Source organism: Sus scrofa, chromosome X (assembly GCF_054392235.1).
Source record: "Sus scrofa isolate SSC_HxYL_T2T_F1_AM1 chromosome X, Sscrofa_HxYL_maternal_Yorkshire_Landrace_v2.0, whole genome shotgun sequence".
NCBI classification, from domain to species: domain Eukaryota; kingdom Metazoa; phylum Chordata; class Mammalia; order Artiodactyla; family Suidae; genus Sus; species Sus scrofa.
In genome coordinates this window covers 31,372,347-31,398,368 of record NC_139401.1, presented here as the reverse complement: position 1 = coordinate 31,398,368, position 26,022 = coordinate 31,372,347, and the positions used below count along the sequence as shown (strand labels likewise).

General features: G+C 36.0%; 1 protein-coding gene across 24 annotated transcripts in view; it reads left to right on the top strand.

Annotated features, from left to right (window-relative positions):
• Positions 1–26,022, top strand: part of DMD (dystrophin) — a 2,611,869-nt gene that overhangs the window by 1,901,357 nt on the left and 684,490 nt on the right. For all 24 annotated transcript variants that reach the window (XM_021079543.2, XM_085006422.1, XM_085006420.1 and 21 more), the window contains 1 exon segment: positions 14,394–14,626. In XM_021079543.2, the coding sequence (XP_020935202.1) occupies positions 14,394–14,626 (233 nt within the window).

Here is a 26,022-nt window from a genome sequence, read left to right as displayed (position 1 = left end):
GGCACTTAGGTTGCTTCCATATCTTGGCAATTGTAAACAATGCTTCTATGAACATGGGGATGTATCTACTACATTCATGACTTCAACTTCCTCCTATGGGCTGTAATTTTAATAATAGTAGAGGAAATATATTTTACTTCTAGTTCCAACCAAAATATCTTGGGATAAAGGAAACATCAATTTTAAAGATTATTGCCTTTCTCAACAAAAAAATAAAGCTTGATTTTCTATTGTGGACTGTGCAATTAACCTCACCTTAGAACATTTATTTCAATCTTTAAGCATAACTTCATTTTAGTTTATTTTCAAATATTGTTTTAAAATGCAATATTTGGTGTAATTTCATGTATTTTATATAAAGCATTGCCATCATGGAAAAAGTACCAGTATTTCTAGGATTTAAATATGATTCATTGATTTTTAAAGGAAAGAAACTTTGCCCTGATCTGATAAAATGTCCTCTTCTTAGCAGCAGAAATAAGAGTTTCAAAATTAACCAAGTGTATAATACTACAGCTTCAAAGATCTTTTTAAATAAACAAAGTAAGCTATGTTCCTGTTTCAGCAACCATAAACTGCAGACTCGCAGCTTTCCTGAGCTCTCTTTTAAATTCTTAATTTGAGACCTATTCATCCAAAGGATTAGGAAAATGAGATTCAGGTCCGAAGCAGTAGCAAGTATGTGCATGAAAACTATCATGTTAATGCTCTTAAGAGTGTTACCATTTTCAATAGCATGATTTATAACTGTTGAACAATGTTTTTATTTATGATTACCTCTCCTACTTTCAAACCAAATTTGAGATGGCTTAGTGGGCATGATTTAAAGAAACAAACATCATAATCTTATTTTGGGGCTTGTAACAAGCAATTTTCCTGTCATAATTGGTACTTGTTTTCTATGATTTTTGGTTCCTATTGTACAGTTGGTCATTAGTGCACTTGTGGGCACGGTGTGCTTTACTACAAGTTAAATGAAAACATGAATTGGTTTTGATATCACTAGTTTCACTACTTCAGTCAGTGTGTTTGCCATATCTGCACTTCATAACGTATTTACTGACCCAGAACTTTAAAAGCTAAGTTTAGCCCAGCACAATCACTTCAAACCAATATAAGACAGTGGTTACATTCCCAATGTCATTATGGAAATGGAGTTTAAGACTTTTGTTATTTGGATTTATCAAGCTCTTTGGTGTTTTAGTTATAGTATATGTTCAGATTTTACTTAACAAAGTGCAACTCAGATGATAAATTGAAACAAGTATAACCAAAGTGTATAAAAATTTTATAAGCCCTTAAGCAGTAAATATGCCACCAATCTTCTACATGCTTTTTGGGAGGGGTCATTTTTCTGAGAGTTCAATTTAATATTAAATTATATAACATGACACCAATAAATAATATTTAAATATTAATAAGTAAATATTTATTTATAAATAATATTTAAATATTTGGAAAATAATACATAGTAATAATAAAAACAAATAACAAATAAATATTCAAATATTAAATATTTTAAATCATTCAAATACTTAATGTTAAGCATTTGAATATGTAAATATATTTGAATATTTAAATTACATTACTCCAGAATTAAATGACTGTGAACATCATGTTACTTTTACATATTAGACAAACTATTATGTATATAGATGTCTTAGGTGTCAAAGGATAGTATCTTAGATTGGATTCCTTGTAGGCATTGGTCAAAAAGTTGAATACAGAAAGTTTATTGGGAATTAGTCTTAATAAATCCACCTGCAGGGAAGTGAGGGCACTGTTAATGCAGTGGCTACTTCAGCCTAAGCCAATCTGACAGGGGGCTTTGGAGCTGGGTTCATTCTTCAGAGTGGTCTTAAATTGAAGCAGGTGAGCTAGGACTTGATATCCTTGTACTGACCACAAGCAAGCCTTAGGAAAAGATGCAGCTGTGACCCATCGGCAGTCATTAATAACAGTGTCTGTGGTATGAGTCCATTGTCTACAGGAGACAACCTCAATACCACAATAGCCACTACAGAGAGGTATCAGCATATGCTTCTTACCCCACAAAGGTTACAAAGAGGATACAAAGGTGGAGGAATCATGACAGAAAAATAAATTGGTCATTTTTCGCTAAGCCTTAATGTACCAGAATCACTCTTATTTGTAAAATGGTCTTTGTTTGGGTATTCAAAGATCTCTTTTAAATCTCCTTAAGCCAGAAGGGAAAGGGGAAAAATTTACACTTTGCGTGGCCCATGGATTCCTTTTTTAAAAATTGTAGTTAGGGAGTTCCTGCTGTGGGGCAGCAGAAAAGAATCCAACTAGTATCCTTGAGGATGCAGATTCAAAATCCCTGGCCTCGCTTAGTGGATTAAGGATCAGGCATTGCTGCAAGCTATGGTGTAGATCACAGATGCAGCTCGGATCCCATGTAGCTGTGGCTGTGGCCTAGGCCAGCAGCTACAGTTCCAATTTGACCCCTAGCCTGGGAACCGCCATAAGCCACAGGTGCGGTCCTAAAAGGCAAAATAAATAATTATGGTTAAAAACATATAATATAAAATTTATTATCTTAACCATTTAAAGTAGTGTTAACTATGTTCATATCATTGCACAACAGATCTCTAGAAATTTTTCATCTTGCAAATTTGAAACTATAGTATATGACAGGATTTCCTTTTTAAAAGCTGAATAGTATTCTACTGTATGTGTATACGGCATTTTCTTTATTCATTCATCTGTCAGTGGACATTTAGGTTTTTTCCACCTCTTAGTATTTTGAATAATGCTGCAGTGAACATCAGTATCCAAGTATAGAATTCTTTAAAATCCTATTTTGAATTCTTTTGGATAAACTATATTTAGAAGTAGGATCGCTGGATCATATGGTAGTCCTATTTTTAGCTTTTTGAGGAAGCTCCATACTGTTTTCCACAATAGCTGTGACATTTTACATTCCTACCAACATTGTACAAGTGTTCCAATATCTCTACATCCTCTCCAACACTTGTTATTCTCATTCTCTCTCCTCTGATTTTGATTTGCATTTCCCTGATGATTGGTGATGTTCATCACCTTTTCATGTGTTTATTAGCCATTCATATATCTTCTTTTGAGAAATGTATAGAGAAATGTATATGCAAATCCTCTGCAGGTTTTTTAATTGGGTTGTTTTCCATGAATCCCTCTTTCATCAGTCAATTCAGAGCCTCTGTCTGAAAATAAAGATTGCTTAGGAATTTCCATCTAATTTACTAGTTTATCACAGAGAAGCATTTTAATTTATCCAAATCTTAGTTTCTTCTCCTATGAATTGGTAGCAATGATGCTCTCCCTGCCACACTTGAGTGTTATGGTGAGAAATCATTGGAGAAAATTACTAAAATGACACTTTTATACTATTCAAAGTTCTGTACAGATATAAGGTATAATTAAGGATTCTGAACAAAAGAATTTACATGTTAAGACTACTTAATACTGCTTCATTTGTGTTGGAGCTAATGGTTCCTCTGTCTTTGTTCTGCTTGATAAAACTCTAGACTGAAACTCTAATGAATTGCTCTCTCTCTCCATTTCCCTCCCTCTTTCTTATATGTCCCTTGAAGATTCTGCTTAGTACATTACACTTCATTCTCATCTGGATAACAACAGCAGCAAATGTTGGTTGAGACCCTACTGTGTATGACATTGCACTGGATTGGTGAGAAAGAAAAAGATAAATTTGATACTTCAAGTAGCTTATTTTATCTCATGAGTGAAGTTTACAAGGGCCTGACACATGTATAACAATTTTGGTGTTCTGTTGTGAGGCAGCAGGTTAGGATCAGGCATTGTCACTGCAGTGGCTCAGGTCACTGCTGTGGCATAGGTTCAGTCTCTGGCCCAGGACACGGGCATGGCCAAAAAAACCCACAAGTCACTGCTAGGGAGTTAGTTTGCTGGTGGCCTAGAGGTTAAGGACTTGATGTTGTAACTGCTGTCAATCAGGTTATTGCTGTGTCTTGTATTAGATCCTTAGCCTGGGAACTTCTATATGCTGTGGGCATGGGCAAAAGAAAAAAAACAAAACAAAACAAAAAACAAAAAACACCCTTATTTCTAGTTATTTTGCTACTTAGGTCCACTGCTAAAAATGTAGCTTACCCAAACAAATATGAGACTCATTTAGACTGAATTTTGTTGAGAGCACTGTTTACCTGGTTTTCTACGTGATTGGCTGCAGAATCTTATCTCTAATAGGTAGGAGCAATTCTGTTAGAAAAAAATTAACGGATTGGATCCTTTGACGCAGGAATTTTTCAAGGTGCTACAAGTTTTGGTAGAATAGCAATGCAATTTCTGTAATGAGAACTGTATAGTGTTCTCCAGCTGATTATACCCAAATGAATAGATGGATTTTATTCTGATAGCAGTTTTAGAATTGATGATCATTCTTTGTCAGTAGCATGGTGTTTATTATGGTCTAATCTGGCATTTCTTTTCCTGTCTTCAGCACTGGGCTACCTGCTTCATGGCTCTCATTATTACTTTCTCTTTTTTTTCATTTATATAGTTTTTAAGTGTACTAACTGGATTTTTACTAAAGGGTTTGCTTTTCAAATATCCTAGAAAATGCTGGCTGCCTGATTTACAAGCATCATAGAATGATTATGTGCATCTTCAGTTCTCTGCCTTTCACACTTTAATTTGAAGACTATTTCTTTCCTATCTTCTCTTTGCTGGATCAGCATTTGTTTTATTCCTGTAGCAATGGGAGGGCCATTCTAAATCTTGTTTTGTATATAAGTCTTTAATAGGTAAAAATTGATGTTGTATGAGTTATTCATTGTTGTATAACAAGATATCCTCAAATATAGTAGCTTAAAATAAGAATTCTTTATTTGTCTCATGATTTTTGGAGTCTGCTTCGGGCTGGGCTTTTCTGATAGGTGGTTCTTTTGCTGGTCTCAACTGGATTCATTTATGTATTCATGGTCAGTTGGTAGTTGATGGCCTCAGTCATGTATATTGCCCTTATTGGTTATTGGGTGAGACTTTGGATGTGACAGGGCCACTTGCCTGTTGTTATTCAGTAGGCTAGCATAGTTCACATAGTGGTGAAAGGTTTCCAAGACTGGTCACAAATTTCTTAAACTTTGTATCATATTTACTAATATCCTATTGACCAAAACAAGTTACTTGGACAATCTATGTTCAACAAATGGAGAAATGTACTACAGCTCTTGATAGGAGCATCTGGCATATTTCATTTACAAGATGCAGGAAGAAAAAAATTTGTTGATATTTACTTTCTATCAGAGATGCTTTCACTTTTATCATCATAACATGTCCTGTGTCATATTATTCAGTATTCCCTCATAGCTATACAATCAAGTGTTTATTCTTTCCTCAGTACCTACCCAATATCATGTGGATAAGAGAAGCACTTAATTTCACTTAACCTATACTTCTGATTTATAAGAGAACATAAACTTGGATAGGCATAAAGGATGTCCAGTGCAAATGCTAAGCAAGTATATAAACCATACGCACACACTCTATCTCTCTATCAACCACTCACACCCACACCCCCCGCCACACACACACACATACAAACATAGGAGGAGGAGGGGAGGAGAGAGAGGTTAAAAACTCTTTCAATCAGTGATTCTCAATCAAGGTCAATTTTCCCCCTTCAGAGGATATTTGATAATGTCTGAAAAGATATTCGATTGCCAAAACTGGAAAGGTGCTCTGGCCAAGGATACTGATAAACATCCCACCATGCACAGGACAGCCATTCACATCAAATACTTACACATGCCACAAAATCAACAGTGCTAAGGTTGATGAGTTCCCTGGTGGTTTAATGGGTTAAGGATCCAGCATTGTTACTGCTGTGCCTCGGGTTTGATCCCTACCCCCAGAACTTCTCTATTCTTCAGATGCAGCCAAAAAATAAAATAAATTAACAAATTTTAAAAGTTCTCTGATTATAAAAAAGAAACAGTGCTAAGGCTGAGAAACTCTGCTTTTTATTGAGTGCCTATAGAAAGAATTCATATAATGTGAGTTATGAATCCATGTATAAGTAAGAATTCATATATGCAGGTTAGAAGTTACAAACTAAGAGGAGAAGGCAAGGAATAGTGAGGAAAGAGTTCATGTTTGGTTGAAGTCAGGTTGGAGGTGTTCTTTAAGAGTAATATTTAACTGTGGAAGCCGGATTTACTTCATTTTTATAATCCATATTTTTATGACTAGTTCAAGGTGATCTTCTCTCCAAATTAGAATGGATATTAGATTATTTTGTGGATATTAGATGTTGTAAACATCTTGGAATCAAAAGTATTTGAGTAATTAATAATTTTTAGATATTTAGTGGGACACATAGGAAAAGTATCCAGTGATCATATCACTCTTAGAAATAGGTATTGCTGTTAAGCACATTGTCTTGCATTGTCACTTATTAATGTGAGATCCTATGCAAGGTATTTTACCTTTTTGTAAAATGGGAGTAATACCAAACCTGAAGACTGGTAAAAATTAAATGAAACGGAGCTCACAAATAACCTTACCTGGCACACTGGAAACCCTGAGTAAATAATTGCAGTGATAATGTGGGTAGTAATCTCTCTTCTAAGTAGGAGAGAATATTTCTTATTTGGATTATATCCTTAGTAGCAGGAAAGAATCAATTAAAAAGTGATAAAGTAGCATCACTTAAAAGTCTATGGCTCTTACACCCAACAAACTTGCTGCTACAGTCCAGAAATACAGGTGGTTATCATGAATCCTTCAGTTCCAGTTCTCTAGGACTTCTCCATATATAGCACAAACTTTTAATGGGGTAAAATGTAAATAACTGATGATAGTTGAATTAAATATATTATTTCCTCTTTAGAAAATGAGAAAGAATATAGATAAAAATAAATGCTTATGGGTTCATGCTAGGGGTCTAATCGGAGCTACAGCTGCTGACCTATGCCAGAGCCATGGCAACACCAGATCTGAGCCTCGTCTGCAACCTACACCACAGCTCACGCCAACACCAGATCCTTAACCCACTGAGAGAGGCCAGGGATCGAAACCAAAACCTCATGGTTCCTAATCGGATTTGTTTCCACTGCACCATGATGAGAACTCCACATTTGTTTCTAATTTAGCACCTGTATCTACAGACTACAAATATTTAGAGAGAAGAAATGAGGTTCTTCTTGAGTTCATGTATGATTTCTAATTTTGGTAACATGGACTCTCTCTTACATGTTTCATTAAGCTACACTCCATCCTTTTAATATTTGAAAAAGAAAAATACTTCCCCGTGTTTCTTTCATGGAGAATGGTTATTCTATCTATTGGTGATATGAATAAGCAGCTAAACAATTTTTCCTATAACTCTAGTATCAGACAGTAATGCAATTTGACCACATATACAAAATGGCACTTTTTAGATATTTGTTTTAGTGTGAGTCCAATAATTTATCATTTAGTCAGTTGACTGATTTTTCAAATATCAAACAACAACCAAAAAACCTACCCACATTCACACAACAAACCTAGAAATAAAATATGTGCTCGTTCCTTTCTTATCAACTAAAGGAGACCTGTGAATTACAGAAAAACCATGTGTGAATACTTCAAAGGAAATATTCCAAACACATTGTGTGTTTTTTAAAAGATTTAGTAGCTCCTTTAAAGCTCTAAGTAAAGCTGTTAGTCTGACTAATCGGGTACCCCTGGAACCAATTAAATTTTTAAACTAGAGAAATGGTCTTCAAACACTTTTGAAAAAATGAGAGTTCCCTCCTAAAGTCAACACCTTTTAATTAACAAAATACTCAGAGCAAAGCTATGGTTTGCAATAGTATATTACACCTACTGTTACTTATGCTTCTATTCCGTTGTGCCAAACTTGATTCCTTTCAGCAGTTTTTGGGTTTTTTTGTTTTTTGGGTTTTTTTTTTTTTTTTTTTTTTGCCTTTTTTCTTTTTAGGACCACACCTAAAGCATATGGAGGTTCCCAGGCTAGGGGTCCAACCGGAGCTACAGCTGCTGGCCCACACCAGAGCCACAGCAACGCCAGATCCGAGCCACATCTGCTACCTACACCACAGCTCACAGCAATACCAGATCCTTAACCCACTGAGCGAGGCCAGGGATCGAACCCGCAACCTCATGGTTCCTAGTCGGAGTCGTTTCTCCTGAGCCACGACGAGAACTCCCTTTCAGCATGTTTGAGCTTGTCTCTATATATGCTTAACTATGGAATGAAAATACAGTTTTTAGTAGAGTTGTTTTAATTTTCTAGTGAATGGATGTGAAACACATTATGCTACAATCTTAGTAATCAGACTATACAGGCTCTGTGTGTGTGTGCATGCATATATCTGTACATATATACACATATATATGATGTATGGATGGATGGATCTATACCCTATCTATTATCTATCTATCTGGCTTAATTATACCCACTGTAATGCATGTGGTTCTGGCATGAATTGATTAAGTGGGAAGGATACCAGCATCTTTTCCTGGAAGGACAGTAAATAGTGTGACACCATAAGGACTGTTTTCCACTGCAACTCCTACTGGAAGAGATACTTCCTCTGTCGGACCTGAAAAGAATGGCCTTCGTCTTGGTGATGGTTAAAGAAGCAGAGGTTTGAAGCAGCTGTTACAAGGGCCAACTCCTTGTGACTCTAGACAGTGGCCTGAGACAAAGGGTGGACATCCAGGAAAGCAGATCAAACTATGAAGGCAATAAACAGGGACACAGAGAAAAGAATCCTTGCCAGCTAGAGGGGAAGCCATTTCCTAGGCTTCTTAGGGAGGAGAACCTGGAAATCCACCCTATAACTTTGTGTTTAGGGTCTGTGTAGTCCTTTATGTATTCTAACTCCTTACCTTATCAGGATTATGGGTTGAGAGAACTCTAAACAGATCATCTTTCCATCTTCTAAACTATAGAGTTAATGGAAAACTCCCCTGGAACGACTAAATATTCCTACCTGACCTTAGAGTCAAGATTCTGTTGTTCAGTCTGTGCAAAACCACTTAAATTGCCTTCTTAAAGATCTGACCAGTCCAAACTTTAACTAATGATGTGATTTGCTTATGTTTCTAGTGAAATGACGAAGGAAAAGAAACAACCTCATTTTTTTCTCTTTAGAGAAGAGTAAAGGCATCTGAAAATGGAGCATAAATCATTCTATGTCACACATAATAAGATAACCATTCTCAGGACCTCAAAACTTCTCCTTTGAGGCATCTTACTTAATGAAAAAAAATTAAAGTATGTGTACAAACATGGATCTAAATGCAGATCTTTTTGGAAAAAAATAAATATTTTAAGCAGTGTTATAGATAGAATTTGCCCTAATAAAATGTGTGTAGTAGATGGAGATTAACCTCTTTTTACTTTGTTACAGCACTTTTTTCTCTACACTTGGAGACTCAAAGTTTGTAGAATTTAGAATCTCTATCTCAATTATTATCAGCTACCCTCTAGCCACATACAAATAAAAGAAAAAATTCCTGACCCAAATAATGGCACAAGATTTTGTCCTTCTTAGTGATGATTAAAGTAATAAAATGTTAAGGGGTCAAAGTTTTTTGAGATCCAAAGGAATGCTGTAATTCTATGGCTTATAGAGATTTTTAGTTATAAACTTATCCTAGTCATCCCCAAAATACAGAAATCTAGAAGTGTCATTTGAAAAGGAAATGAGACTTTTGTCTGGGAAAGAGAGAATTTTTCAAGAATTATATAGAGGAGTTCCCGTCATGGCTCAGTGGTTAACGAATCCGACTAGGAACCATGAGGTTGCGGGTTCGATCCCTGGTCTCCCTCAGTGAGTTAAGGATCTGGTGTTGCCATGAGCTGTGGTGTAGGTTGCAGGCATGGCTCGGATCCCGTGTTGCTGTGGCTCTGGCAAAGGCCGGCAGCTACAGCTCTGATTAGACCCCTAGCCTGGGGAACCTCCATATGCCGCGGGAGTGGCCCTAGAAAAGGCAAAAAGACAAAAAAAAAAAAAAAAAAAAAAAAAAGAATTATATAGAGCTGGAGTTCCTGGCATGGCACAGTGGAAATGAATCCGACTAAGAACTACAAGGTTGCAGGTTCGATCCCTGATCTCACTCAATGGGTTAAGGATCCGGTGTTACCATGAGCTGTGCTGTAGGTAACAGATGTGGCTCGGATCCCACATTGCTGTAGGCCGGCGGCTACAGCTCCAATTAGATCCCTAGCCTGGGAACTTCCATATGCCACAGGTGCAGTCCTAAAAAGGACAAAAAGACAAAAAAAAAAAAAAGAATTATATAGAGCATGTGGAAGGGCTGAAAAGTATGGGATGGTCTATGCTACTTTGAGAATGCCAAATAGAGACTGAGATGGAGGGGAGCATGAGAAGAATGGAGAGAGTTGAAGCTGAATATGAAGTCTGGTTCAAAGAGCACAGAACCCAGCATACCATGCTAATTTAGAAAATGAGCAGCCAATAAACACTGAGCAGAAGGAAGAGAAAGAGAAGAAAAACACACACAGTGTATCTACTGTCAGAACAATGCTAATAGGTGACTTACATTTATCAATTCATAAAATATTAATTAGAAGATTCCCATGTGATTGGTACTATTTTCCTCATTATGTGAATAAATAATCTGAGACTTAGAAAAATTCAATTCAGCAAGCATGGTATAATCCCTTACCTCCTTGTCCAAGGTTGTAGTTCTAGGAAACGGTACGGCCAACTGGCTCTGAGGGAAGTACTATTATAATTGTCATTTTGTGGTGAAACAGCCTTATTTCCTTTTTTTTTTCTTTTTTTTTGGGGGGGGGATGCACCCTAGGCATATGGAGATTCCCAGGCTAGGGGTCAAATCAGAGCTGTAGCCACCAGCCTATGCCACAGCCACAGCAATGCCAGATCGGAACTTTGTCTGCAATCTACGCCACAGCTCACAGCAATGCCAGACCCTTAACCCACTGAGCGAGGCCAGGGATTGAACCTGCGTCCTCATGGATACTAGTCAGGTTTGTCTCCCCTGAGCCACAATAGGAACTCCCTATATCTTAAAGAGGAGTAAATGGAGATGATTCAGTGAGGCTAAATAACCTGCCCAGGGTGATGCAGCTAAGAAATGGCAGAGCAAGTGTTTATATAAAACAGTCTAGCCCCACATAATGTTTTATACTCTGCTTCTTGACCCAGTGTTGTTTCCTGGTTTTTCTCCCTTGATGGAAAAGTGGGGAACATAAGAATTGATTGGTTCTATTTTTTTCTCTTTAATACTTGACCTTCCATTGTCTTCCGCAAGCTGTGGCTCTTCCTTCATTATTTTCTTGTTCCATAAAATAGCTGAAATCACCTAAAGAGCAAGTATCTAGGCCTATTCTATATTCTAGACATCAAGAAACGATCCTTAGGCATTATTGTTATTTTTTAGTACTCATCGTGGGTAGAAGGCCTCTAAGTTTACCAAAAACCTTACTGCACATACTTTTTTTTAGTTGCATTCATTTATTCGGCGGACATCAATTGAACACCTACTATATTCTAGAACCTGTGGGAAGTACAGGGGATATGGCAGTGAGCAAAAGGGAAACTTCCTCTTCCCTTCCCCATTTGTATAAAGATGCTTTTAGATATTGAATGCTGGAAGAGAGGAGACCAGAAATGACCTGTCTGACCAGTCCATATATGAGATCCTTTGTCCATTACCAGGTAACAGATGGTTGCATTTCTCAACCTCTCAACCTTCCTCTGAATCTGTTTCAGCTGACTTTGTACTTGGTGATACTTTTTTCTCCCTGGAGAATTTTATGATATCATCATCCCAGGGTTACCTGTTTGTACTTTTTTTTTTTTTTTTTTTTTGTAATTTTTAGGTCTGTACCCATGGCATGTGGAAGTTCCCAGGTTAGGGATCAGATTGGAGCTGTAGCTGCCGCCCTATGCCATAGCCACAGCAACACAGCATCTGAGCCTCATCTGTGACCTACAGCACAGCTCATGGCAGCACCAGATCCTTAACCCAATAAGCAAGGCCAGGGATTGAATCGGCATCCTTATGGATACTAGTTGGGGTTGTTACTGTTAAGCCAGTATGGGAACTCCCTGTTTGTACTTTATAGTCATCTTGGAACATTCTGTTTTGACATCTCTGACCCTAGCATTTCTTTTGAATAGAAGTTTTTCCCCCTAAAATGTGCTTTCCAGAAAACAGTTGAAGTCTGATGATTCTGCATTCTCATCCTTCACTGTATAAAAATTTAAGATGACATGATCATTTCCACTTCATTAAGCACTTCTTTGTTGGTCAGAAGTAAATCTAGAAGAAAAAAATCTTATTCCTGCTTTCTTTTGAAGGTGAATTTTTTCAATAAGTGAAATTAAAAAAAAATAATAAAGCATTGTCTGACACTTCCCGGAACCTTTAAACGCTCCCAAATTACTGCATGTTGCCTGATTATCTATTGTTCTGTATTTTAAGAACAGTTTTTCCATATTTCCTAGTCAGCCAGGCTTTCCACAGCTCCTACAGCAACATTTTAATTTAGCCCTCTTTTCTTCCTCATCCTTGCATCCTTTCCAGGGATTCAGCTCCTCTATTGGAATCCCTTTTAAGATTTCTAGATCTTGTTGGCTCCCATGCTTTCTCATACCTGTTGGATCACAAGATGCTATTTCTACTTCAGACTGTATTTCATTCTTTCTAGAAAAAGCCTCAAAGTAGTGAGATAGCTTTGAGAAACTATTTTTCTCTGTCTTCTCAGTGTAACTGTCCTTTAATCATTACTTCTTGGCATTAGTTTTTTATTCTGACACCTCATTTTTTCCTCTTTCTGCCTTGTTCAAGATTACTTCTTCTTCCATCTGTAGAAACCTCTTGTTCTCCCTGAGAAGCTTCAGAGGCAAGTGGCATTCCTCATTTCTCTCATCCTCTACTTTTAACAAAAAGATAACCTTAAAAGTGCAGAAAGTAATATAACCATGAAAAGTAATTTATGGTCACCTCAGAATGGAATGCCAGTATGGCACATTTTTCTCATATCTCTAGAGTAGTTTCCTTGTTGTTCATGCCTCTCAGGTTGCCCATTGAAATGCTATTTTGCAACCTTCCTTCAAATCTTCCTTTCTAAATTATATTGGCCTCTATTTCTTTGCTACTAGTTTCCTGGATATATTAGGCTCCAAGTGTCATTGCCTATAAACCAGGTGAGACTTTACTTACCCCTCATCACTTACCTTTGATAATCCAGCTGTTTGTTGCTATTTGGTATCCATTTACATCAGTGAGTTCAGCCCCCTTCAGTACATATAGGGCCACTCAAGACTTCTGAGTTTTCACCAAGTAAATTACATATTTCTACCCTTTATCCCTAACTTCTCACCATATATCTTTATCACTGTGCTTCTTATTTATCAGATATGTATAAAAATAGTGATACCTAACAGTGTTATCTAGTAATGTCAGGAACTGTGCTACTGTTTTTCTGGTATTGTTTTATGTACATTTCTTGTATTAGTCATTGAATCAACACAGCTTCCCCCATGACATTTACCCTATTATTATCCCTTCTTTACTTTATAGAAAACCTGAAGTTTAGAAAACTAACTTAGCTAAGGTCACAGAGTTCCTAAGGTAGAGAGAGGAATTCTCTGCCAGCTATTTTTACTCTGGAACTTCAGGTCTTAACCATTACCTTGTGTTCCCTTACACCACAATGTTCAACACTATTAACATTAATTTAATATTTCTTAAGAGCCTTGAAATGGTGTCTCATTATCCAAGTGGAAAAACTTTACTAGCTCTGATTTTCCAAGAATAATATAGCTTGGGTTTTCTTTACTGCTAGCCACTTTATTATCAGTCTGAAAGAAAAAGAAAAAAAATATATAAACTGCTACCAATATAAAATAAAGAGCAAAGGCAAGAACATTTCATTGGTTTTGATTTCCCTAGAGTCCACTTCCAAAGCAATTTACCTCTTATTCAAGGAAATTGTAAGTTTGAAATAAGATCTTATCCAATTTTTACTTTTTTCCCCTTGAACAAAAAAAAAAGTAAAACATTCACCTTATCAAAGTTTGAATACTTTATATTTTTCTTTACCAGTTCAGCAACTGTATAATTGTTATTGAGGGCTTTTTAGGTTAAATTAATTGCTCACCTATAGGAATAATCAAAATGGTTTTGAAAGATTGTTAAATATGTATTAATGAAAAATTTGAATCTTTGAATTATTCTACCATGTAGTACTCATGTTTCTAGGAGAAAAACATGTAATGTCATAAAAAATACTTTGGCTCAAATTGTTGCCCTTTAATTAGTTTTATTGTTATTGAAACTGGCTTCTTAGCTTGTGTTTCTAATTTTCCTTTTTTCTTTTTCCCTTTTTGAAAAAAAAAATTTAGCTACTAGTCAGACTGTTACTCTGGTGACACAACCCACAGTTACCAAGGAAACTGCCATCTCCAAACCAGAAATGCCATCTTCCTTGCTGTTGGAGGTACCTGCTCTGGCAGATTTCAACAGGGCTTGGACAGAACTTACCGACTGGCTGTCTCTGCTTGATCGAGTTATAAAATCACAGAGGGTGATGGTGGGTGATCTTGAAGACATCAACGAGATGATCATCAAGCAGAAGGTATGGGGGGAATAAAGATAAGAGCTGGCAGAGGTTTATCTTTAAAGCAAAGATTTTCCACAAGTAATTTCACTCTTCTAGGCCATTTCCCACCAGTTTTTAGGCAGCATTTCTCTGTCAGTGAACACACTACTCTCTTTACTCTGTTTAGCTGAAGTATGATCAAGGAGACAAATTAATGCAGTTATTTAAAACAGGCAGAAATTACAAAGATATGATATGAGTAAAAAATCATAACCCTTAAAGCATAATTGGCTTACTTAAATTCACTAAACAATTGGTATTTTAAAAATCTAATTAATATCAAATAAAAAGCTCCGTTTAACTGTTTACATTTAAACTGTTTGTCTTGGCACTCTGCATCCATAATATATTACAGAATAAAAAATAATAATCTGGGAATTGGTTATTCACTCTTCTGAGTTGTCCATGCCAATTTTCCTCCTCCAATAAGGATAATTGAAAATCAGCTACAAATAAAAAAGGAGAAAAATAACAAAACATATTTTTAAATACCTTAGATGTTAATATTGGTATTTATGAAATGCCATACTCAAATAAACATGTTTTTTAATACAAAGATTGATTTCTCCGCCTTACTGGAATCCATTCTGCAAAATTATGACATCAATGAGAGACTTAAGAATACATTGAAATAAATACAGCTTACCTAGCTAGAACTCATATACTATATATCTTTTATACTTCTGAATAAGAAAAGTTAGTTTTGAAAGTTTTATATACAACAGTTTTTTTTACTTGTAAATGGTTTTCAAGTTTTTCTAAAGTAGTAATAAATTTCCCTGAAGTTGTTCAGCTGTTTCAGAACTACTTTTTGGAAAAACAAGGAGTAGAGCAGACAGATTCCTTTTTAAAATGAACATTAGCAATTCAGTAGGAATAAAAATAATTTGATAGAGAACATTTAAAGTACTTTAATCGTAGACTCAGAAGACCTCAGGTTTTTTGGTTTTTGGGTTTTTGTTTGTTTGTTTGTTTGTCATTTGCAAATGATTCGATTGTGGTCAAATCATTCTCTGGATCTTGGTTTCCTTTTCTGGATAACAGGCCCGAAGAATTCACATTCACATTCACTATGTAGTATTGGATATGTATAAATATAAAAATATGTAAATATTACATATAGTTTGTTTTACTACTGCTTTATAGCAAGTATTAGTAACCATATTTTCCCCCCAAAGCAATTGAAGATCATAGATCTAACACTTCCAGTAAGTAGCAAAGATTCAAATTCAGGTCTGGTTCCTAAGTCTCTGTTTCTACTACATATATCGCCTTCCAATATTAGCTGTAAAAGTGGCTACTATTTGGTGATATATGTGTATTTGTTTATATAGTCTATGTCAGACACTAGGGTAAGCATTTTACAACTGCAACACACTGATTACAAACAGAAACAAGAGGAATATTCTTTCACAACATTATGCTGAGTTATACCCATACTGCCCAGACTATCCCTAACCAGAGGAAATAGTATGTTAGAATGTTTAAAGCAAGAACATTGGAATTATATTGTCTGGGTTCAAAGTTTGGCACCTCTACTATAGCTGTGTGACCTTAGGTAAATCATTCAACCCTCCTGAACCTGAGTTTATCTATCTGTACAATGTGGATAATGATACTATTACCATTATAGGTAGTCATGAGCATTAAATTAAGTAGTGAGTGAAAATGCTCCCTACCTTGCCTTGATTGCTGAAAGTATTCAACTAATGTTAGTAATTAATAATAGATTCTACAGCAAACTATATGTAAATCTGCCTATTCATGGCATTTGTGTTGTGCAGACTATATGTCATATAATAATATTACATGAAAATAAGAGCTCATTTCCATAGCTGCACCTCAATCTGCCATTGACATTAAGGCCTCCTGTAAATGCCACTAGATACTAGAATGGGAAAGAAGATCTACACTTCATTGTGAATGATTTGTGGACCTAGCCTTTGAGGAAGACATTGCCCTGATCAGTATTCTTTAGAGTTCACAAAATAGATCTGTCTTTTTCAGAAAAGACTACTAGTTTGATGCCTCTTCAAAGTGATAGATCCAAAATTCAGAGGAAAAGTTCAAATGCCATGTCTGGGGTCACAGAAAGCCAGTTGTCAAGTGGCTTCCACAGAAGATTGGCTCCAAATTCCACCATGGGTAACAAAATCTGAGGGTGCGCAAATCCCATAGTTGCCCCTCCATATTCATGGCTTCTGCATCTGTGGATTCTGTATTTGCAGATATGGAGAGTTAGCTTTACATTTGTTGAAAAAAAATCCCCATAAAATTGGACCTGCACAGTTCAAACATGTGTTGTTCAAAGTGTCAACTGTATTTATAAATGTTTATACAGACACACACACATATATACACCTCTAATATCCCTTCTTTTTCTAAATAGTGGGGATGTTTCTTCCCCTCATATTAAAAAATCTATAAAGATATTAATTCTTGCCTTGTATAGCTTCACTCATTAAATGATCAGTAAAATGACCCTAAATAAACATTTAAAAAATGTATGCATGTGAAGGAGGATAAGAAAGAGAGGTGAGGAGTTCCCGTCGTGGCGCAGTGGTTAACGAATCCGACTAGGAACCATGAGGTTGCGGGTTCGGTCCCTGCCCTTGCTCAGTGGGTTAACGATCCGGCGTTGCCATGAGCTGTGGTGTAGGTTGCAGACGCGGCTCGGATCCCGCGTTGCTGTGGCTCTGGCGTAGGCCAGTGGCTACAGCTCCGATTCAACCCCTAGCCTGGGAACCTCCATATGCCGCGGAAGCGGCCCAAGAGATAGCAACAACAACAACAACAACAACAACAACAAAAAAGAAAAGACAAAAAAAAAAAAAAAAGAAAGAGAGGTGAGTTTGGGGAAGTATTTATTATAATACCAGGAAATAAATATTGCCCCTATGTAGAGTTTTAAATAAAGCAATTCTAACTTTAATATTTGAGGTGCGAGAAATGAGGCAGTGTTTCACAAGTATTTATAAACTGGAGAACACTATCAAATACAGAGTTGGACAAGATAGAATTGCACAGATTAAAAAAGCTGAAGGAAAAAAAAGGCAATAATAGCACTATGATAAAAATAAATTTCAGGATAATACCTAACACATATTTAGCATTAATGATATGCCAGCCACTGATGTAAGTACTTCATGTGTATTGCTTAATGCCTACAACAACACTGTAAGATTGATACTAAAGCACAGTGAGGATAAGTAACCTGCCCAAGGTCAAGTAATAAAGAGACAGCATTGGAACCTAAGCACACTGGTTCTACAATCCCCACCCTTAAGGACCATGGTTTTCTAATTCCCTGGGTATTCTTGGGTGATGTTCTAGTGACTTACTTCATGGAGAGGACATCTAACTAAGCTTGGGAGAAGAGATGTCAGGAAGAGCTTCCTGAAGAAGATAAAACCTAAGCCAAGCATTAAAGAACAAATTGGAATTAACCAAGTTGATAAAATGGCAAAGACAATCCCAGAAGAAGGAAGAAACTGTGTTTTTCACTGAAGTGATAAACAGCACAGTATATTATAGAAATCATGATTCCATATGGCTGAAATTTAGAGGACGGGGAAGAAATTGATGAGGTTGAATAAAAAGAGGCTGGGCTAAAAAAAAACGGGTGTCCTTGGAATTCCCGTCATGGCACAGTGGAAATGTATCTGACAAGTATCTATGAGGATACATATTCCATCCCTGGCTTCCCTCAGTGGGTTAAGAATCTGGTTGCCATGAGCTATGGTGTAGGTTGCAGATGCAGCTTGGATCCCACATTGCTCTGGCTGTGGCATAGGCCAACATCTGCAGCTCCAATTCGACCCCAAGCCTGGGAACATCTATATGCCATGCCACAAGTGCAGCCCTAAAAGACAAAAAAGGGGTGGCGGGGGGGAGCTCCTTCCTTGCCAGACTAAGAAGGATTTTTTAAAAAATTATAGTTGACGTACAATATTATAATAGTTTCATGTTTACAACATAGTGATTTGATATTTTTATCCATTACAAAATGATCACCATATTAAGTCACAATACAGAGCTATTACAGTACAAAGTAAGGGGTTTTAATAATGGCAGTGAAAACCCTCAAAGGATTTTAAACAAGGAAGTAAAATTATAGGAGTTCCTGTTGTGGCTCAGTGTTAATGAACCTGACTATATAAGTATCCTTGAGGACACAGGTTGTCTCTGGCCTTGCTCTGTGGGTTAATGATCCAGCATTGCTGTGAGTTGTGGTGTAGGTCACAGATGCATCTCAGACCTGGCGCTGCTGTGTCTGTGATGTAGGCTGGCAGCTGCAGCTCTGATTAGCCCCCTAGCCTGGAACTTCCATATGCTGTGGGTGTGGCCCTAAAATAAAAAGAAGAATAAAATTATCAAATGTAGTTTAGTTGCATATTAGTTGGATTTCTCTGGATACAAGGAACAGAAAGCACCCTCTGATTAAATCAAGCAGAAAGTAAATTTGTAATTAGCATGAAGGTAATGGGGAAAGACCTAGAAAAAGAAAAGGGATCTGAGCATGTCTAGCCATCTAGCTAGTAGGTACTACTTGAGTCTCTTTGTGTTCCTCTTTTTTCTTACACTGTGTAACTATTCAAATTTTAAAGTCTTAGAAGAAGGAATCCAGTTAACACACCCATGTCTTAGCTAAAGGAGAGCAGAGAACATTGATTTAAATCCTCTCCTTCCAAAACTCGTTACAGTGGGGCAGAGATCATTCACCTACCCCAAACTGAAGTCTGTTGAAAATACAAGAGGGAAAGGAGGTTGAGCAATAATAAATAATATCCACTGACCTCAAGTAGGAATATTGGAATGGGATGAAGGACAACATAAATAAAGGAGACTTGCAGGAGGTTATCATCATGATCTAAGCAGTGTGTTTATCTATTTCAACTTTGCAATATGGAAACCTGAAATATAACCATTTATGTCCCAGTGCTTTTCAAGTTTGTTTGGCTCTCAAAAAAAGTACATTGCTTGATGGATAATGTGAATGAAATGTAATAAAGAAGCTTCTTTTTGAACAGACATTAGTGTTAGGGGATTGTAATTGCAGCTGTGGAGCATCAGAAGTTAGTGAAGATGAAGTTAAAAAAACATTTTATGATTCTGGTAGAACTAAGTTTTGAATTTATTAACACCAGATCAAACCTTAGATATACAGTGATCAAAATATAGTCTCCTGAAAGGAGATAAGGATGTGGCATTTGAATAAGTTAACTTTCCACACTTTCAAATCTTGAATTCAAAAATCACATTTTTGATATTAAGCATCTGTTCTCCATTAACATAATTTGTTTAATTTTTAATTTATATTGGAGTATAGTTGATTTACAATGTTGTGTTAGTTTCAGGGGTACAGCAAAGTGAGTCAGTTATACACACATATATATCCATTCTTTTTCAGATTATTTTCCTATGTAGGTTATTAAAGATTATTGAATATAGTTATCTCTACTATACAATAAGTCCTTCTTGTTTGTTATTTTACATATAATAGTGTGTATATGTTAATCTCAAACTCCTAATTTATCCCTCCCCTCTGCCTTTCCCCTTTGGTAATCGTAAGTTTGTTTTTCAGTGTCTGAGTCTGTATCTGTTTTGTGAAAAAGTTCATTTATATCATTTTCTAGGATTCCACATATAAATGATATATGATATTTGTCTTTCTCTTTGTGACTTATTTCACTTAGTATGATAATATCTAGGTCCATCCATGTTGCTGCAAATGGCATTATTTCATTCTTTTTATGGCTGAATAATATTCCACAGCATGTATGTACCACATCTTCTTTATCCATTCCTCTGTCCATGGACATTTATGTTGCTTCCATGTCTTGACTATTATAAATAGTGCTTCAGTGAACATTGAGGTGCATATATCTTTGAAATTAGGGTTTTATCCAGATATATGCCCAAGAGTGGGGTTGCTGGATTATATGGTAGTTCAATTTTTAATTTTTAAAGAGACCTCCACACTGTTCTCCACAGTAGCTGTACCAGTTTAACTTCCCACCAGCAATGTAAGAGAGTTGATTTTTCTCCACAACCCTCTCCAGCATTTATTGTTTGTAGATTTTTTGTTGATGGCCATTCTGACTGTTGTGACATAATACCTCAGTGTAGTTTTTTTGTTTTGTTTTGTTTTGTTTTTTTGTCTTTTGTCTTTTTAGAGCCATACCATCACCATATGGAGGTTCCCAAGCTAGGGGTCTAATTGGAGCTGTAGCTGCTGGCCTACACCACAGCCACAGCAATCCAGCCTCTGAGCTGAGTCTGTGACCTACACCACAGCTCACGGCAATGCCAGATCCTTAACCCACTGAGCAAGGCCAGGGATCGAACCCACAACCTCATGGTTCCTAGTTGGATTCATTACTGCTGCATCATGATGGAAACTCCCTCATTGTAGTTTAGATTTGCATTTCTCTAATGTTGAGCATCTTTTCATGGTTTTTTTTTTTTTTTGGTCATCTGTATGTCTTCTTTGGAGAAATGTCTTTTTGGATCTTCTGACTATTTTTTGATTGGATTGTTTGGGTTTTTTTTGATATTGAGTTGTATGAACTGTTTGTACATTTTGGAGATTAATCTCTTGTCAGTTGTTTCATTTGCAAAGATTTTCTCCCATTCTGTAGGTTGCCTTTTCATTTTGTTGATGGTTTCCTTTGCTGTGCAAAAGCTTTTAAGTTTAATTAGGTTCCATTTCTTATTTTTTATTTTATTTTCGTTACTCCAGGAGGTGGATCCAAAAAGATATTGTTGAATTTATGTCAATTTGTGTTTTCTTCTAAGAGTTTTATAGTATTTGACCTTTCATTTAGGTCTTTAAATCATTTTAAGTTTATTTTTGTGTATGGTGTTAGAGAGTGTTCTAATTTCATTCTTTTACATGTAATTGTATAGTTTTCCCATCACTACTTATTGAAAAGATTGCCTTTTCTCCCTTGTATATTCTTGTTTCTTCTGTCATATTTTAATTGACAATAGGTGTGTGGATTTGCTTCTGAGTTTTCTATCCTATTCCATTGACCTATATTTCTGTTTTTGTAGCAGCAATGTACTAGTTTGATAACTGTAGCTTTGTAGTATACTCCAAAGGCAGGGAGCCTGATTCCTCTAGCTCTGTTTTTCTTTTTCTTTCTTCTTTCTTTCTTCCTTTCTTTCTTTTTTAAGGGCTGTGCCTGTAGCATTTAGAAGTTCCCAGGCTAGGGGTTGAATCAGAGCTGCAGCTGCTGGCCTATGCCACAGCAACATAGAATCCAAGCTACATCTGCATTCTACACCACGGATTGTGGAAACACCATATCCTAATCCACTGAGCAAGACCAGGGATCAAACCTGCATCCTCATGGATATTAGTCAGATTCTAAACCTGCTGAGCCACAACAGGAACTCCTCTTGTTCCATTTTTCTTTCTCAGGATTGCTTTGGCTATTTAGAGGTCTTTTGTGTTTCCATACAAATTTAAAAATTTTTTGTTCTAGTTTTTGTGAAAAATACCATTGGTAATTTGATAGAAATTGCATTGAATCTGTAGATTGCCTTGGGTAATATAGACATTTTGACAATATTAATTTTTCTGATCCAAAAACATGATTTACCTTCCCATCCTTTAATGTCCTTTGGATTTCTTTCATCAGCATCTTACAGTTTTCAGACTATAGGTCTTTCACCTCCTTAAGTAAGTTTGTTCTTAGGTATTTTATTCTTTTTTGATGTGATGTTAAATGGGATTGTTTCCTTAGTTTGTCTATTTGATATTTCACTGTTAATGTATAGGAATGCAAGAGATTTCTGTGTATTAATTTTGTATTCTGCAATTTTACCAAACTCATTGATGAGCTCTGGTAGTTTTCTGGTAGCATCTTTAGGATTTTCCATGTATTATATCATGCTACCTACAAATAGTTCTGCTTTTCCAATTTGGATTCCTTTTTAATTCTTTTTTTTTTCTCTGATTGCTGTGGCTAGGACTTTCAAAGCTATGTTGAATAAAAGTGGTGAAAGTGACCATCATTATCTTATTCATGATCTTAATGGAAATACTTTCAGCTTTTCACCATTGAGAACAATGTGAAGTATAGGTTTGTCTTTATATGGCCTGTATTATGTTGAGGTAGGTTCCCTCTATGCCCATTTTCTCAAGGTCTTTTATCATAAATGGGTGTTGAATTTTTTCAAAAGCCTTTTCTGCATCTATCAAGATGATCATATAGTTTTTATTCTTCAGTTTGTTAATGTGATGTATCATACTGATTGATTTGTGGATATTTAATCAATACTTGCATCCCTGGGATAAATCACACTTGATCATGGTATATGACCCTTTTAATGTGCTCTCTAATTCAGTTTGCTAGTGTTTTGTCAAGGATTTTTGCATCTGTGTTCATGAGTGATTTGGCCTGTAATTTTCTTTTTTTGTGATATATTTGTTTGGTTTTAGTGTCAGGGTGATGTTGGCCTCAAAATGAGTTTGAAGGTGTTCCTTCCTCTGCAATTTTTTGGAAGAGTTTCAGAAGGGTAGATGGTAGCTCTTTGTTAAATGTTTGGGAGAATTTGCCTGTGAAGTCATCTTGTCCTGGACTTTTGTTTTTTGGAAGTTTTTTAATCATAGTTTCAATTTCAGTACTTGTGATTGGTCTACTCATAGACTTTTTTCCTTCCTGATTCAGACTTGGAAAGTTGTACCTTTGTAAGCATTTGTTCATTTCTTCTAGGCTGTCCATTTTATTGGTCTATAGCTGCTTGTAGTAGTCTCTTATGATCCTTTTTGTTTCTGTGTTGTCTTTTTTCATTTCTAATGTTATTGATTTGAATTCTGTCCCTTTTTTGTGATGAACCTGTCTAAGGGTTTATCAGTTTTGTTGATCTTTTCAAAGAACCAGCTTTTAGTTTCCTTTATTTTTTCTATTGTTCTCTTCATCTCTATTTCATGCATTTTTGCTCAGATTTTTATTATTTCTTTCCTTCTACTAACTTAGGGTTTTGTTTATTCTTCTTTATCTAGTAGCTTTTGTTGTATCATTAGGTTGTTTATTTGGGATTTTTTTCTTGTTTCTTGAGGTAAGATCATACTGCTTCAAACTTCACCCTTAGAATTCTTTTTACCTGAGTCCCATAGGTTTTAGATTGTTGAGCTTTTGTTTTCATGTGTCTCTGGGTATTTTTTGGTTTGTTCTTTGATTTCTTCAGTGATCCACTTATTGTTTAGTAACATATTGTTTAGCCTCTTCATGTTCATGATTTTTGCAGGGTTTTTTTTATATATTTTTTTTTCTTGAGTTCTAATCTCATAGCATTGCTGTCAGAAAAGATACTTGATAATATTTCAGTTTTCTAAAATTTGCTGAAGATCACTTGATGGCCCAACATTGATCTATCCTAATATTTCACAAGCACTTGAGAAGAATGTATATTTTGCTGCTTTCAGATGAAATGTTCTATAAATATCAATTAAGTCCGTCTGGTCTGATGTGTCAGTTTCCTTATTGACTTTTTTATATGGATAATCTGTCCATTGATATAAGTGGGGTGCTAAAATCTGTCATCATTATTGTGTTACTGTGAATTTCTCTTTTTATGGCTGTTAACACCTGCCTTACATATTGAGGTGCTTTTATGTTTGGTGCATATGTATTTACAATTGTTATATCCTTTTCTTGGATTGATCACTTGATCATTATACAGTGCCTTTTCTCTCTTGTGACAGTCTTTATTTTAAAGCCTATTTTGTCAGATATGAGTACTGCTATTCCAGCTTTCTTTTGATTTGTATTTGCATGGAATACCCTTTTGCATCCTCTCACTTTCAGTCTGTATGTGTCCCTAGAAGTGAGTGGGTCTCTGTAGACAGCATATACATGAATGTTGTTTTTGTATCTACTCACCAGTCTATGTCTTTTGGTCAGAGCATTTAATCCATTTACATTTAAGGTGATTATTGATATGTATTTTTTTGTTGCCATTGTACTACTTGTTTTGCATTTGTTTTTGTAGGTTTTTTTTTTTCTCCCCTCCCTCTTTTGTTCTCTTCTCTTGTGATTTGACGACTGTCTTTAGTGTTGTGTTTGGACTTCTTTTTCCTTTGTGTATGTATCTATTGTAGATTTTTGGTTTGTGGTTATCATGAGATTTTGATGTAGTCCTCTATATACATACAAGATTTTTTTAAGTAGATAGTATCTTTATTTCAAATGTGTTTCCATATTCCTACATTTGTACCCTCCTTTTCACATGACTCTGATTTTGATACCATATTTGTGTCAGATACTTTTCCACCATTACTGTATGTTTGACTTTATGGGCAAGCTTTCCCATTCATAATTTTCTTCTTTCTTGATGTGGCCTTTTCTTTTCCACCTAGAGAAGTTTCTTTAGTGTGCATGGCAAAGCTGGTTTGGTGGTGCTGAATTCTCTTAGCTTTCACTTGTCCATAAAGCTTTTTATTTCTTTGTCAAATCAGAATGAGAGCCATGCTGGGTAGTGTGTGCTTGGTAGTAGATTTTTCCCTTTCATCACTTTAAATATATCATGCCACTCCCTGCTGGCCTGCAGAGTTCTGCTACAAAATCAGCTGATAACGAAATGGAGATTTCATTTTATGTTATTTTTGCTTTTTATTGTCATTTTTAATATTTTCTTTGTCAGAGTTCCCATTGTGGCTCAGCGGTTAACAAACCTGACTAGCATCCATGAGGATGCAGGTTCGATCCCTGCCCTCACTCAGTGGGTTAAGGATCCAGCATTGCCATGATCTGTGGTATAGGTCACCGACATGACTCAGATCCCACATTGCTGTGGCTGTGGAGTAGGTTGGTTGCTATGGCTCCGATTTGACCCCTAGCCTGGGAAACTCCATGTTCCACAGGGGTGGTCCTAAAAAGCCAAAAAAAAAATTTTTTTTGTCTTTAATTTTTGTTAATTTAATTATATGTCTTGGAATGTTCCTCCTTGGGTTTATACTTATGGGACTCTCCGTGCTTCCTGGACTTGAATGAGTATTTCTTTTCCCATGTTAGGGAATTTTTTTAGCTATTATCTCTTCAAATATTTTCTCAGGGCCTTTCTTCCTCTTATTTTTCTGGGACCCCTATAATGAAAATATTGGTGTGTTTAATATTTTCCCAGAGGTCTCTAAGTCTTCCCTTATTTCTTTTCATTCATTTTTCCTTATTCTTTTCTGCAGCCATAATTCCCACCATGCTGCCTTCCAGCTAATTTATTCATTTCTCTGCCTCATTTATTCTGCTATTGGTTCATTCTAATATAGTTTTCATTTCAGTTATTTCATTGTTCATCTCTTATTGTTCTTTAAATCTCGTAGCTCTTTGTTAAACCCCTCTTGTATCTATCTTTTCAATCTGTGC